Source organism: Poecilia reticulata, linkage group LG7, assembly GCF_000633615.1.
Source record: "Poecilia reticulata strain Guanapo linkage group LG7, Guppy_female_1.0+MT, whole genome shotgun sequence".
NCBI lineage: Eukaryota > Metazoa > Chordata > Actinopteri > Cyprinodontiformes > Poeciliidae > Poecilia > Poecilia reticulata.
In genome coordinates, this window is record NC_024337.1 from 21,910,911 (window position 1) to 21,926,442 (window position 15,532).

Consider the following 15,532-nt stretch of genomic DNA (forward strand, 5'->3'; position numbering starts at 1 on the left):
TGTCATGGATTCATTCATTAATCTGTCTATATAAAAGCAAAAAGAGGGAATAATCCCGCCACCTGCCATCACAGACAGTAACTCCTAAAAAAGTATTCTGGATCCTTTTCACATTACAGCTAAAAAGTCAAATGACTTTTATTTGAGTTTTGTGTAATAGACCAACAAAACTAGTATGTAACACAAAAAAAGCAAACATGGTTTTCAATATTTGTTACTAGCTTTGTACATCTGGTGGTTTCTTTTTTCTTTGCCCAAGATCAGTCCGACTGAATGGAAAACATTTTTGTGCAATATCTTTAAAGTCTCACTAAGGTTCTAGTCTGGACTTTGTCTGGGCAAGTCGAACACATTCTTTGTTCTTAACCCCTCTACGGTAGCTCTGATCGTCCAAAAGTCTTTTGTCATCTGTAAAAGATTTGCTTGTATTCGGCTCCATTCCTCTTCCCATCAGCTCCGAGTTGAAGGGGTATGAATACTTTCGAGTGAAGTGCTTCAGCCTCCTCTCCCTGCCTTCATGCACGCCTTATAACCACAAAAGCTCTTGCTCTTCACATATTTATAAAACCCACATCTGCTGTGGTTTTCATGCCCAACAGTTGTCACCATGTCAGTGGGATTTATGGGCTCTTAGCAGCAGTGTGCTACCAGGCAGAGCGAACTGAGCCGGGGCGAGAGAATAGGCAATCAGGGGCCATTCACAGAGCTCTGTGAATCACAGTCTAAGCCCCTGGCCCGCGTCAGTACAGTAGCATGACAGAGGGAAGCAGCTAAGCAGCATTATTGTGAGGGCGCTCCATTAAGGCACAGTCACCACTGACTAAGCCTCTCTCTGCAGAATAAGGCGTAGCAGCGTGGAAGCATGGGGGAGGACAGCAGGAGCCTGAAGAGGGCTAGTTCTAAGCAGAACGAGAGATATGAAGCAGCAACTTAACAGCGCCATTAAACAGATGGGGGTGTTGGCTCGCGAGAAGGTAAACAACACGCTGTTTGCTTAAAGTGAAAGGTATCTGTGGGCCGGGAAGAGATGAGTGAACACACTGAATAGTTCCTGCTGCTGCTTGGACGAGAGCCCTAATCTGATTGTTTCTCCCTTTTAACAAAAGAAGAAAAAAGCTTTTACGTGCTTTTATTTAGTGACATGTTGCAATGCCATTCACAGTCCGTTACATCTCTCATGGCAGCTGAGATCTGCAGTGCTGATGCATCATGCTCTGATAGCTATCGGTGAAACTTAATACAACAAGTGAGCTCTGTTGAGGCAATGTGGCTTTCGAAAAAAAAAAGCTACTCTGAACATCCAAACATATCTTATTCATGTTCCTGATCACAAAAACAGTGAAGAAATGCACAAATCACTCACTTGGTTTCTGTATCTCTTGGCGTATTTGTAGATTTCTGTCAAGGCCAGGTTGGTGTTAAACTCATTTCTGTACTTCTGCAAGACAGACATCAAAACAGCAGATTAGATCAAATTCCAAAATGAGACTTATGTGTCATAGCATGCTTTTGAGGAACCAGACAGATAAACAAACAGGAGCTCTTTGAATGTTTGACTTACTCTCGACTCCTCGGCGAGGTGAGCATTCATCTCCTGCTCACTGAGAGGGGGCATTTCTTGTATCTGCTTGTAGTAACACTGCACCCATTTCTTGTACTCTGGGATTTCCTTGGCATACAGCAGCTTGTTAGTCGGTGAATCCTGGAAGAAAAAAAAAAAAGAAAAAAACCCTGGTATTTCATTCAGGAAACTCATGTAAAAGTTTAGTTTTGCAGTCATGGTGACTGTGCGTGCCAGAGCTAAAGAAAGGGTCTCCATGCACCTGCAGTGCTTTGACCTACTTGTACAGAAGATTTATGCTGCTTATATTTCATCCTCAGAACAAATATAACACTTTTAATTAAACTATAAAGTTCAAACTTAAAACTCAAATGGGGAAAAAAAGAGGAATAGAATGTAGGGAATTGTTAAAATGCATGACACATACAGGCCAAGCAAAACACCTTTTTTGAGAGATTTCAATGTATGGAGATGATAAAAATCTATCTGATTGTTACACATCTGACTTGCTGTGTAGAAAACATGCAAAAGATTCAACAATATTTATTAGACAAAAGAATTTATAAAGAAGCAGCCAAATGTTACTATTCAATTAATAATCTGTAAATTGTAGCAAGAGTTAGGTCAGCGTGGTGCTGTAGAGCATATAACAGTGTGTTGACACAATGAGAAGAAGGAAAAAACATCAGCAGTGACCTTTGTGAAATCCATCAAACTGTTTAAAGGTCATAAAGTAATTTACTGCATAATTCAACTCCATCATTTTAGAGGGAGAGAGATTATTCCAATGTGAACAACACTAAAATATACTCGCCAATCTCAGCAAATCCACCCAAAGGTTGGTTTGTGTAATGAAAATATAAAGTGTGAAAAGCCAAATAGTTTTATTACTGACAAAAAAAAAGGATATGGAAACACAAATTCATTTTCCAAGGCTGTATTTAAATAAACTGTAAGATATCTGGAATGTCTCAACCAAACTTTCTCACACAGTGTTGCAGGGAGGATCATTTGAGCTGATTTTGCAGTCTCAAGATCCTTGAAGTCACTGTGTTAACTGTAACTCCTTTATAGGCAAAAATGTTCTGAAGTTAAATATGGTGCCATCTGTCGGATTGAAGTTTGGACAAAATCGGGTCATTAAAACACAGAATCCTGATTGTGTGTAGAGAAAAGGGAGATAAAATTTCTCAACAGTGAAGTGAGAGACTTGATAAAGTCTTACAGGACACAATTACTTAAAATTATTGGTGCTAAAACTGGTTCTACAAGGTAAATGGCACCTGATTCTGGCATCTACCAGACCCTATAAATTATAACCTAATACACAAACATCTACAAGTATTTTCTTTTCAACATGCCTGTATATTAAATTAATCCTCCATTTTTCAAACCACTTTATATTAAATAGCCTGTTTAATGACTTCTCCATATCCTGTTATAGTTGGACAGCACCCCAGACATCTATGCAAAAGTAATCAGATTACTGTTGAGGTCAGGAGTTTTCCCTCTAATTAGTCGTCCAAAGGTTTAATCTACAAAACTCTAATCAGCTTCAGAAGCCTGATGCTCTTTTAAGATTAGATAGCCACCCACATTCAAAAACATCAAACTGAGACATAATTTGACTCCCTTAATTATTAAAATGCTGCTTATGTTTTCATTCAGTTTTACTAAAACTGACATAATTTCTAACAGGATGATCGCTTTCTTATTACATTATATCTTTATTCCAGCAGAAGTCTTTTATTTCCAGCTGTTCCGTCTTTTCTGCCAGCTATTTCTACATTTACGGGCTGAATTCATGCTTTTTTTTTTTTTTGCCTCCTCCAGACGATAATTTCTGCTTGCTGTGCTTTAAATATCTCTAAAATCCAGCCAAACTGTTACAACCCACCTCCGTGCAATCAAGCCCTAGTTGAACAGAAATATGCAGTTGGCACTTTGACCATTATCCTTATTTCAACACTGGAGGTTATCATATCTTCATACTTGAAACGATACTTCACATTGATGAGTCTAATCACTACAAAATGTTCTCAGTGGCTTACACAGCTGGATACTATAAATTACCTATTTCTCTTACTCAGATATACCACCTTACCACAGAAGAAGAATGCTGCTGATCTGGGAACATTTAAGAGATGCTGGCTGAAATGTTTATATGTTATCAGCTAAATGAGCATTTATTGAAAAGAGGTTAATTAGATCTGAATCCATATGTACATATTTTTCTAAATGTTTATTTTATTCTCATTTTTATAATCTATATATTATTTTGGATTATCTACGTGTGTTTTTTTTTTAACCTTTTTTGTTTTTATTTAAAGTGCTGTAAATAAGTTGACTCCATTATGTTACATCTCAAACTCCGAGCTCTCATTTTCTGTTTTCTTGTTACTACAGATACTTATGACTGTGCCCTCAAAAGTAACTGTTCATCTAAACTGTGTGTTATTCTTGATGACCCAATCTAAACCAATTAAAAAACAAAAAGAAATTCAAGACAATGGAGGCAGGAAACGTTTTCCTTTGCTCACAACAACAGGAATCATATTCAGAGCCAGAGAACATTCCAGTCTAAACAAATCTCCCCACACTGGTGCTCATTCAAGCAGGAGGAGAAGTAGCAGCCCTAAAAGGCTGTGGGCATAGTCGGGTTTTAGTGGCGACTACTGCTGTGAGCGTGGTGCAATGTGGGGGAGAGAAAGGGACAGAGAAAGTAGGACAGGGAAGCAGACAGACTGGCAGCTACTGCTTTCAGCAGGGCTGAAGGTGCTTACAGCGCACCTTAACATTTCCACATGTCATGAGTTATTTGTGTCACTTATTGTGTGAGTTAAACGTGCCAAGCAGCTGAGCTGCTGCAGCCAAATTTGCTCCTTCTGATAGGAACCCTCTTTCTTCCTGTCCACAAGGTCACTTCCTGCTGCTCATCCATCTGTCCACCAAGCCTCCTGTGACCGTGTGGCCCTCTACGCTCTGCATCTCGCCAGATAAGACGGTTTCTTTGGAAACCAAAAGCAACACACAGCTTCCTACTCTGAGTTCACCGCTGCTGGGCTCCCAGCTAATCCGGATCCCTTTACTGTCTCGTCTTGTAGTCATCGTCTGTGCAGAATCTCTCAAAGCGTAGTAACGTTTCATCACCTTTCTCCTTCACCTGCATGACAAGATGTGACCACATCCTTGAACTTGGCTTCGCCACACACACACACAGCCAGCCAGCCAGATGTGGCCAGATAATCAGGGAGCTGTAGACGCACTCTATCTCATCGCTGAAGGTTTTATGTTTGTCTCTGCACCCATGCACATGCATTATCCCGTTTGTACGCTTGAGCATAGCGGCTGTAGGCACGCTGGCTTTTTTGGCGCTGAGATAAGGCACATAAATCAGCCTGTTTCTCAGAGAAAAGAGCATTATATGAGGAGTCCTCAGCTCCCTCCAGGGAGGAAGCCAGTCAGAAGGAGACAGGAAGCAGAGCGTGCTGAGGGTCATGGTGTCTGAAGGATGAGACAGATTTGTGAGCAGTGAGGACATTGACATGCGTACGTGCACATGCAGACAGGCGAATAGGAAGATAGATAGATGAATGAATGTTCACGCACTCACACACAAACTCGCGCGCAGCACCTAAAGAGATCCCTGGTGCTTATGACCTTGGATAAACCGAGTGGGCTGGAATAACAGGAGGGGAGGTAGATGGCGCTGACAGTGTGAAGGCTTAGGAGGAGGGCTCACAGGGGGGGCTGAAGAAGTGTGAGAGTGTGTGTGTGTGGCAGTGGCTGTTGGAAAGATAATTTGCTCCAGTAGATGCAAAGATTGATAGGCGGAGAACAAATAATTTGAGGTTTTAAATGTGGAGAAGGAGAAATTACCCAGTTCCTCGTAAGGTGACAGTGAACGGTGTGTCAGCAATTTTCACCTGATTTCAGAGGTAATAAGAGTGACAACGGCTCCTTCTGAGCCATTGGCTAAAATTACATCCTTATCATCGATGCTCTGATTGCAACATGTGGCACAGCCATTGTCGGGCGGTGCCGTTTAGGCCTGCTATCTAATCTTGTTTACATTCTGTGGATTTGCTCCTGAATGGGTTTGACCTTCTGCTGCTGCCAAATCCTGTGAGAAGCTTCTTCAAAGGAAAGAGAATCTCAAGTCCTCACAAATACTGTCAATACTTTGTCCTGGATTAGTGATTTACAGAAAATATATGAAGGTCCAAAGTTAATCAAGGAACAAGGATTGAGGAAAAAAAATACTTAAGACTGTGGTGTTTAAGGTTAAACAAAGAGGAAATAATTTAATTTTCCTACATGCCGGCAGCTACTAATTTATTTGCTGAGAAGACACATGTCTGTGCATGCTGCTTTTTCCACAGCTTCTTCTAATATAAACACTGTAAACGAGAGACTCACCTTTCCCAGCTGTAGATCAGAAATGGAGCAGGCGTCAATGAAAACCTGGGCGATGACGGACAGACAGGCGTCCATGTGATCCGTCTTATCGATGTCGAACACAAACTGGGGGTTCTTCAGGATGTTCACCCAGAAACGCAGAGGTAAGCTGCCCAGACGGAGGGGGGGAGTCGGTTTTTTAAAAGACTTCCAACCACACACACAAAGGACTCTTAAATCATGGTGTTTAGTAGAATACCTATTCGTTTTCCAGATGTGCAGGGTGTCTGGGTCCGTGATGCCCCGCTTGTCAGCCTGCTCCTCGAGGAAGTCGAAAAAGTATTTGACGGCCAGAGGTGGGCGGTCAGGAGGGATGCTGAGGATGGCCTTCAAGAGGTCATCCAAGAACTTCTGAAGAGTTCCCTGAGGAGGAAAAGGGCAGTCGCATAATTTCACATGATGTAGGAAACGCCAGTATTCATACCCCTTGAACCTTTTGACATAATGTGAAGCACAAATCTTGGTGCATTTTTTTTTTCTTTTTTTCTTTTATTTACGACTTAGCGCACAACCATGAAGCAGAGAAGACATTTTTTACAAAATAAAACCTGAAAAATGTGGTGTGCATTTGTATCCAATTACTTTCTGTCTAATATGTGTGGAGCCTGGAAATATTTTATTTAGAATATTATTTATTTATTTATTTATTTATTTATTTATTTATTTATTTATTTATTTATTTATTTATTTATTTATTTATTTATTTAAAGTGATAGATAAAAAACCCCTGACAACATTTTGCTCAATTATGTAATGTAGTTAATGTAATAAACCAAGCCAAATAACGTTGCCAAATAGGAGACGTCCGGCTCTGTCATGAGCACAGCGAATGATTAAACAAAATCAACCACTTGAGAAATCACATATCATGGCTGTCCACCTTAACTCGGAGGCCCATAAACAAGAGAATCGGATGAGACCAAATTTGCACATCATTTTGGGCCACATGCAAATTGGGCTAAAACCTGCTAGAGGCTGCAAATGGCAGAACAACAACACTACGCATAAAGCCTGAGTTAAAGCTTATGATACAGATCAAAGAATATTTCTGCCATAAAATGACCCACTCATTTCAGCCTTAGAACAGCATGAAAGTCAATGTTTATGCACACAGAGCAGCATTAGGAAAAATGTCTGTCTTTAGGTGTGCATAGCTGATAAAGGCATATGTCAAGACTAGCAGCTGTAGCTATAGCAAAAGGTTATTCTATGGAGCGGAGACATAGGCTGGTGTGAATACAAATGCACGTCATCTTTTTGACGAACAATAATTGAATCCCATTTAATCCTTTGAAGTTTTGTGGCTCTCAAAATCTGTCAAAATGTGAAAACGTTTAGGGGATATGGATACTTTTGCAAGGCTCACTATAGCCTGAAGAGAGGGATTTTGTTCCGACTTTATGTTGCAGAGTTGACGTGTTGTTTCTGGTTTACCTTCGTAGACAGAAGGCGTGTCAGGTAGATTTCCGGCAGCACTTTCTTGCGATGGTTGTGCCTGTGCGACTTCTTGGTCTCTATAAGCTCATCATGAGGTAGAACCTGGAAAACCAGAGGTCAAACGTTACTGCAAGGAGTAGCTAAGTGAATATACACTGCTGTGTTTTGTCTGTGTGAGCTGTCAAAGGGGGATTTTTTTCTGGTTCTTGCATTAGACACATGATCCAGATACTCACTCAGGGTATTTTTGGAGCACTGAAGGATAAACAGAATTAGGGAAGTTCAAGAAGGCTGGGAAATTCTCAGGAATTTTTGTTTTGTTTTTTGGCTATATGTTTTTTTGGGGGGGAACTGCGTCATGTCTGTGACTCACTTACGGTTGACGATTCATAAAATATGTTTCTGTTAAAAAGTTACTTGGAGTTAATATTTTAGCTGATAACAGTCTTGGTGAAATAATTTAGCATAAATCCAGATTAGCTAGAAGCTAGTATCTAGTCTCGGAGACACCAAATTGGTCTCCTGCCTTCTTAACTTGGGTGTGTAAACTAAGCAAAAGTTCACTCTTCAAAGTTGTTTAAGCTTACACTGAGAATTTAAAATCCACAAGGTCCACAAAACAGACTGAAAATCTCTTAAAAGTCCCAGAAACTATAAAGTCAAAGACAATGCAAGATAATTTGGTATGAATGAATTTATTAAATATTTAAGTTTTGGTTGATTTTGTGGCTACAATATTGAGGCGAGTAAGCACGTTTACATTGTAATATTGGTGAATAGAGAAACACAGATTACTAGATTAGAAAATAGTGTTTCATTTTTAATTATAAAAAGCAAAAAAAGTAATTATTTGCATAACAAAAAAGAAACATGACCTCTGCAGTTGAAAATATTGACTATAACACAACATATTCATCTTTAAGTAACAAGCGTTTGCTTTTTTCTGAAAGGTCCACAACTAACTTGTGACTTTTACTAAAAAAAAAACAACTTTGCTGCACCCAAATTTGCTTTTCATTAATTTATTAAACTTGGCTGAAACAAGGAGGGTTTTCAAAGGAAGAGTGACCGAAATGCTGCTTCTATTCGTCAGAATTTACCTAATTTTTCCCCCAATCAAAACCTAAAGAAATTAGAAATTAGATGGCCTTTTTAAATGAGGCAAACCTGCAAAACCTTTAATAAGTTTTGAATCTACAATAATTTGCACATCTCTTTCCAACTAAAAGATCTGACCAATTTATTTGTTTATTTGATGTATTGCTGCTTCATTTATTGAGATGGAGAAAAAAAAAGACTATTTTTATTTTATTTTATTTTGACTTGACAATTTTGTCTTATGTGACACAAAGTTTGGACATCCGGTTAGAAATAACACACACACATGATGGTTTAAGGCAGGGGTCAGCAACTCTGGTCCCTTAGTGCTGCTGCCCTGCGACGTTTGGAAGCATCACGCTTGAATAGTTAAAGAAAAAGCCTTTGCAAATCTTGCTGACATGCCAAGGAGGTAATTCATTATTTTACTCAAAAGTTGCATGACATTGACATTCAAGGACAGGAGTTGCAGACCCAGGGTTTAAATAAAATATCCTCATCATAAACCACTAAGATGTTTTTAAGCCCGCCTTGGTCTTAGTGCTTTTCTAACTAGCTGTTAGCGGCAGCCTCCTTGGACCAACTAATCTGGATTTATACCAAATGACAATTCCAAAAGAGTTTTATATGGATAGAAACTGCTTATAACCTTTTAACAGAACGTCACTTAAACAATCCTAAACTATTCCTTTAGGTTCTAACTACGCTAGAACTTTCCGTTAAAACCAACCGTTCACCCGGCAAATTGTATTCCAAGAAACTCATTATATTAAAGTCAAAGGGCCCATATCTTAGCTGACGTTTATGAAAGAGCTTAAGCAGCATTAGCGCTGTCATGTCCTCTCAGCAGCTTTCCCTCTCACCTCCATTCCTCCCACCCCCCCATATTCTCTCCATCATCAGGCTTGCCGCTGGGCTGCCCACAGGAAAAGCTCCACAGATTTAGCCAAATTACTTGCATGAAGATACTCACCAAGTGCACATATTTCTCTGTGTCCAGATCTTTGACTAGAGAAAGACAAGAAAACATATGGCATTAAACAATTACACAACTAGTGTGGTGCAGGCGTGAGCAAACGAGAGAAGATCGAGGCATGGAGACGAGTGAGAAATACAAGTAAGACAAAAAAGAGCGACAGGAGTGTAAAGGAGATGGAGTGCAAAAGCAGAAAGTGATTAGGGTGGACTGTGCGCCTGAAGGGGAGGGCAGTTGTCTGAGAGAATGAAAGAGAAAGATTACGAGCGAAAGGGGAGAGAAAAGAGAGAGATTATGAGAGACGGATGCACGGAGTCTGAGACTGGTTGCGGAGCCACTGTAATGAGATGGTAATGCTCGGCCAACGCTGGGAACAAAAGAATTAAATCTAGCCGGTTTATTTATAGATCTCAACACAAAACATATTCATACACACGCATGAACGGATATGAGTGCCGGGATGAGCGTAGACTCATGTTCAAACACGGGCTCAAAGACAAACATAGTAAATTTATTGTGCACGGCACAAGAGCTAAAACAAAGTCAAGCTGAAAGACACACACACACACCCAAGCAGGCACCTTCATGGTGTGTGTTTTCTCATTACAGCCCACTCTGCCAGAGAAGCCCCCATCCAGCAGGCCACCGTCCAGACCCTCAGCACTGATCACAGACGGCCAGGACAGTGTTGCAGATTAGCCAGGGAGCACTACAAGCTCATTGCACCCCCTTGACGCTTTGAAGCAGGCGCCAGCTTTGGTGCTCTTGAGCCTATTTTTGGCACCACGTGAATGGAGAGAGGCACCTTTGATTGACAGAACCCGAAGAGAACCAGGCTCTGGTCTGGAGCTGATTATGTAAGGTGGACAACTGGACAACAAGCGCAGGAGCCCATTAACGGCTGAATGTAAACTCATCTGTCAACAAGCGAAGCTCGGTGGATGCTGGACAATGAGCCAAATTGTGTCACATTTTTCCCGACAAGCTGACAGCTGCTAATGGATTACATCCACAATATGGAGGGGAAAAAAAAAAAACGCTTTCAATGAGCCACTGTTGTTAGCGTTTCTGTTGTGATTTATTAGACTGGAAAGTATTTAGATATCAGTCTTTTCATGGATGAGGGGAAGGGGCGGCTGCTTGGCTTCACGTATGTTTACATGAGTGGATCATGTTCTCGTGATCGCCTAAGCATGTGCCATTTCCAAGTGATTGAGTGGGTGAGGGTACCTCTCCACATCCGGGCGAGCGTGCATGACAAAGTGACAGAGAGTGGGCGAGTTTGAAGGTTACCTACCTCTCTCCAGGGTGTTTTCTTTCTTGTCTTTCATGCTCATGGCCAGCGACGCGCCCTCTGGGATCTAGAAAAGCGGGGAATAAGGAGGAGAAGAAGGATGAGGGGGCGAAGAAAGGCGAGAGAGGCCAGAGGGCGTAGGTCAGGGGTGAGCTCGGGTGCACCAAAACAGTGTCATTAAGCATGCCCTGGAGGGCAGTGTCTCGCTCAGAGGTGCAAGTGTTTGTGTATGTGTGTTGGTCTGGAGCGGTGGCTGGTTTTGCAGGGGCCTAGCGCGGCTCATTAAAGTCAACCTGCAGTGAAATGGATTGAACAGAATCGCCAGTGAACCCAAACCGTTAGTACAAGCTCTGGCTTGTTGCTCTCACATCACCGTTCCAACCGCCCAGCGAAACTCAACAACACTTACCAATGCACAGGTAACAGTTCAAAGGTCGAGAGGCACGGCGTGTTTGTTTAATCACGCACAAATCATCGCAGACATAAACAGACATACAAAAACATGTAGGTAGCTGGAGGAGTAGATTTAAAAAAGGCTTCCTGTCGTCACAACACCTTCGTTTTGAAAAATTAGCCTGATTTAGCAGGAGTATGCTTTGCGGGGAGGGAAATTAAATTAATCTTTAAATTTGAAAGAAATCTTTCAGATGACCAGAGCTGCATACGTTTTCAGTCAGGTGCTCACTGGAAATGTAAAAATATCCAGTTTCCTGTAGGTGAATTTACCTCACTATAAGATTGCACTGGAAACTCTCATTGTTGTGGACTTGGTTATTTGAGGCATTTAAAAATGAGGTCAGAGGAACCACAAAGATGTCAGGATATTTTTGTCTAGTGGTCATACCGACTACTGGAAAATGAGAGAGAGCAATAGTTTTAGCAGATAACAGGAAGGCTGAATGTATTACAGGGAAGTTATTCTGTTTCCACCCTTTCAGCTTTGAAGCTTTCTGTCAGGAAACAGGATGGATTTGGAAATGTTGGCAACTTTTTAGAAATCTCATAGTTAAGGCATATTTCTAATCATTCAAAATCTGAAATAGGAGGTCAAACTTAACAAAGTGGAGATTAGAAATAGAAAAATGCCATTCTTGTTCTGATTTTTTTTATATCTGGGTCACAATTTTGAAGGTAATAGAAAGCCTTATTAAAACTTAAATAATGGAAACTTATATTTCTAATTTTATTGATCTTTAATAGTTCAATACACGAGAGAATATTTTCAACAAAAGTGATCAGTAAGACTGATCACTTTTGATAAGTCATACTGATCAAAAGTGATCAGCAATTATAAAACCCTTGCATTACTAAAGTTCAGAGCTGAATTCATTAACTCAGGAAAGTATGTGCTTGTAGTTATTTTTAGTTCAATGGTTGACCTTCACTATGAGGCAAGATTTACATACGGTATGTGCTGAGTGTGTTTTCACCTTTTTTTTTTCTTTCTGCTGAACAGGGACATTATCCCTCAGGACTTCCAGATCTAACAAGTCCCAACATTTTCCGCTCTCTTAAAGCCAATTAGAGCAAAGTCAGAAGCTCAACAACAACAGCAGAGTAAGGCTGAATTTCCCACGGCACACAGACAGGTATGTGCTTGGAAGTGGGAAATGCCTCACAATGATTACGTCAGTTTGCTTGTTTTACTGACCTTTACGCATGAACTTTCACAAGATCTATAACCACTTTCCCCCCTGCTGTGACTTATATACACATAGCATAAACTATGTAATGTTTAACCTTGACCTTATCGTGTTTTGGTTTGAGGTGGAGGTAATTAATAAGTTCCTATTGTAAAAATAATTCAGAGAATTACACAGAAACAGGCGCCTGTTTTCAATCAGAAGTTTATGTACAGTCATCACAGCCATGATTGTCATATTCTTTTTTTCTTTTAGTGATGCATTTGAACCATTCTCTTCTGAATTGCTTAGATAACACAAAATAAAACTATAATATTTTTTAAAAACAAGAGTCGGGTACACAAGTTTGCATTTTTGTGGACTGGGGGTTGCTTGAAAACTATTGCCACTGTCTACAGTGAAGTGAGTTTAACAACACCGTGGACGGAGAAAGAAGCTCTTGCTCGAAAAATTGACATATTCAAGCTTGACAGAAATTTGCAGCTGCCCACAAAGACGGTCCAAATGCCTTTTGGAGAAATATAATAACATGAGAAACATTGAGGTGTTTGGTCACACTGACAGAAAAAATGCTGAACATCAAGTTGAGACTTTATAACCTATTAACATAGTATCAACTGTGAAGCATGGTGGTGGCAGCATTATGTTGAGGTTCTGGTTCGCTTTCAGTGATAAAAACTGAATGGAATAAGGAGGAAGACTGTATCCAAATTCTTCAACTTTGAAAACAATTTGATAATGACGCCAAACACTTATTTCAGCTTTATCCAGTTCAAACTGGTTTTGGCTAACTCTAGGCTTCTGGAATCACATCAACTGTATTTAAAATGTAAAAGATGCTAGCAGGAAACCAACCAATTTATATGAGATCATTTCAGAAAGAGTGGTCAAATATCCAACTAGACTTAAGTTGGATATTGATGATATCTGGTGATTCATTACAAAAAGTTTGTGATTTGGCTAAAGGACTTTTTATAAGAGCCTTATGTGTAATATCACCCATGTAAATTAATTAAAATGCACAATCAATTTAAACTTGTGCACCAACTTATTGTTTTTAAAAACCACTGAGGTTGTTCACTCCGACAAAGACAGTTCAAATGCCATTTGGAGAAATGTTTTATGATACAATGAGAAACATTGAGGTGTTTGGTCACACTGACCGAACATCAAGTTGAGACTTTATAACCTATTAACATAGTATCAACTGTCAAGCATGGTGCCATGTAAATTAATTAAAATGGCACAATCAATTTAAACTTGTGCACCAACTTATTGTTTTTAAGAACCACTGAGGTTGTTCACCCCGACAAAAACAGTTCAAATGCATCTTTAAAGGCACAAGCCCAACAAAACGAATCCAGCAATACAATTTACATCGAGTTCCCGCCTTTCATTGCCCACTCGTATGACATCACCCACCTCAGCAGCACGCACACACACACACACACGCACGCACACACACAAACACCCACCTGGTAATGGAAGACTGTGTTGAGTTTCTTTCGACCGTCCTCCATCACTGAGGAGTTGTCCAGGTCCTGCAGGAGCTTACTGTTGCTGCCAGAGTCAAACCACTCTGAAAGGAGGAGAAGGAAGAAGAAGGTGAAGGACTGGGACAATTTCATTGTTAAATTTGGAGCAGAGCAGGCGAGACAATCGGCAGCCATGCTCCGGCTCCATGTCATGACCTGTGGAAATATTCTCCGGCCATTAATCAAATCAGCTCTGCAGGCTCGGCGGCCTCTGAAAGCAATAACTCTTTGTGATTATGACTGTACACTCTCCTCAATGCATTCTGTCATTTATTATATTGCAGCCTCAGGTTAGTTGGGCTTCATGAGAAGAATTGACCTTTTTGCAAAGGAGATTACTATATCTTGGAGGGCTCGAGGAGGGGAAAGGATGGAAATAATCAGAGGAAATGTGTTCCTACCCAAGTCCACATCCTCCGCTCGAGGCCACTGGGAGAAAGGCAGGTTTTTATAAAAGGCTTCAATTATTTTTTCTTTAACTTGGCAGATGGTGTCAGTATTCATGACCCTGACTGACAGTGAGTCCATGCCACACCCCTGGAAGGACACATTGATGTTCTGACAGACAGAGAAAAGGAGGAAAAGAGTGTGTCACTTGCACTGAATGTGTTTTGCTTGGTGAAAAACGAGCAGCAGAGTGTGTGAAGTGTTCAACCTGTGGCTTGGCCTCAATGTTCTCACGGAGCAGCCACTCCTCGTTGAGGGTGTAGCGGGCTTTCCCGGTGAGGGCGTCTATGGAGCCCTTGTTGATCTGCTGCTTGATTGCACAAAGAATCAGGAAGAAGGGCTCGCCCACTGTTTCCTGTGGAAGAAGAACCGAGTCAATGCGCTTCTTTTAAAATCGAATTGTCTCTCAGGGCTCCTCGCTCTGTCCTCACCTTCAGAAAGCTGTACATGCAGATGGACATCCAGTTGGTCAGCATCTTCTCCACGACGGACTCGGTGCGGCGCAGCATCAGTTTGGGGTTCTTGGAAGCCGAAGCGTCGATGAGATCAACCAGCAGGTCTTTCATGATGCTGGTGTAATATTCAAGTTTCCCATGGAGGGCGATGGTGAGCAAGGACGCCAGGCTGCATCTGAAAACAGATCAGCAGAATAGGCATGAGCAAAAAAAAAAAAAAAAACTCAGGCTTGTGCAAACATGCTCCGTCAATGTGTGGTCAGTGGATATTTAAAAATAATAAATCATTAGAATGAAAACAAGATTTAGTCCGGTCCAGTGCACCTGTGACTGCCGAGCCAAATAAAGGTCTGATCTGAGGCAGGGAGTGTCTGAGTTAGTGTCCAGGGGTGCAAGCAGGGGATTTCCCTAACAAAGCTCCTTTAATCCAGCAGGAAGAGGCTCCATCAGTCAGTAAAGTGCTGACACTGTGCAGGGACAGGGATGCAGTCTGACTGGAATTTCTCTCTGATTCACAGTGACCGCTTAATGTTGGGAAACCTCAAACAAACAACACATTTACCTCAATATAAAACTTGACCTGTTTCTTTCTCTCTCTCTATCTGTCTCTCTCTCTCTCTCTCTGAGT

At 40.9% G+C, this 15,532-nt stretch overlaps 1 protein-coding gene across 4 annotated transcripts in view; it reads right to left on the bottom strand.

Annotated features, from left to right (window-relative positions):
- Positions 1–15,532, bottom strand: part of plxnd1 (plexin D1) — a 104,405-nt gene that overhangs the window by 981 nt on the left and 87,892 nt on the right. For all 4 annotated transcript variants that reach the window (XM_008414048.2, XM_017305700.1, XM_008414045.2 and 1 more), the window contains exons 25-35: positions 14,881–15,079; positions 14,658–14,804; positions 14,404–14,560; positions 13,943–14,046; positions 10,828–10,891; positions 9,528–9,562; positions 7,454–7,558; positions 6,219–6,382; positions 5,981–6,128; positions 1,562–1,702; positions 1,364–1,438 (exon numbers count right to left, since the gene is read on the bottom strand). In XM_008414048.2, coding sequence (XP_008412270.1) covers positions 1,364–1,438; positions 1,562–1,702; positions 5,981–6,128; positions 6,219–6,382; positions 7,454–7,558; positions 9,528–9,562; positions 10,828–10,891; positions 13,943–14,046; positions 14,404–14,560; positions 14,658–14,804; positions 14,881–15,079 — 1,339 coding nt within the window. The remainder of the gene's footprint in view (positions 1–1,363; positions 1,439–1,561; positions 1,703–5,980; positions 6,129–6,218; positions 6,383–7,453; positions 7,559–9,527; positions 9,563–10,827; positions 10,892–13,942; positions 14,047–14,403; positions 14,561–14,657; positions 14,805–14,880; positions 15,080–15,532) is intronic.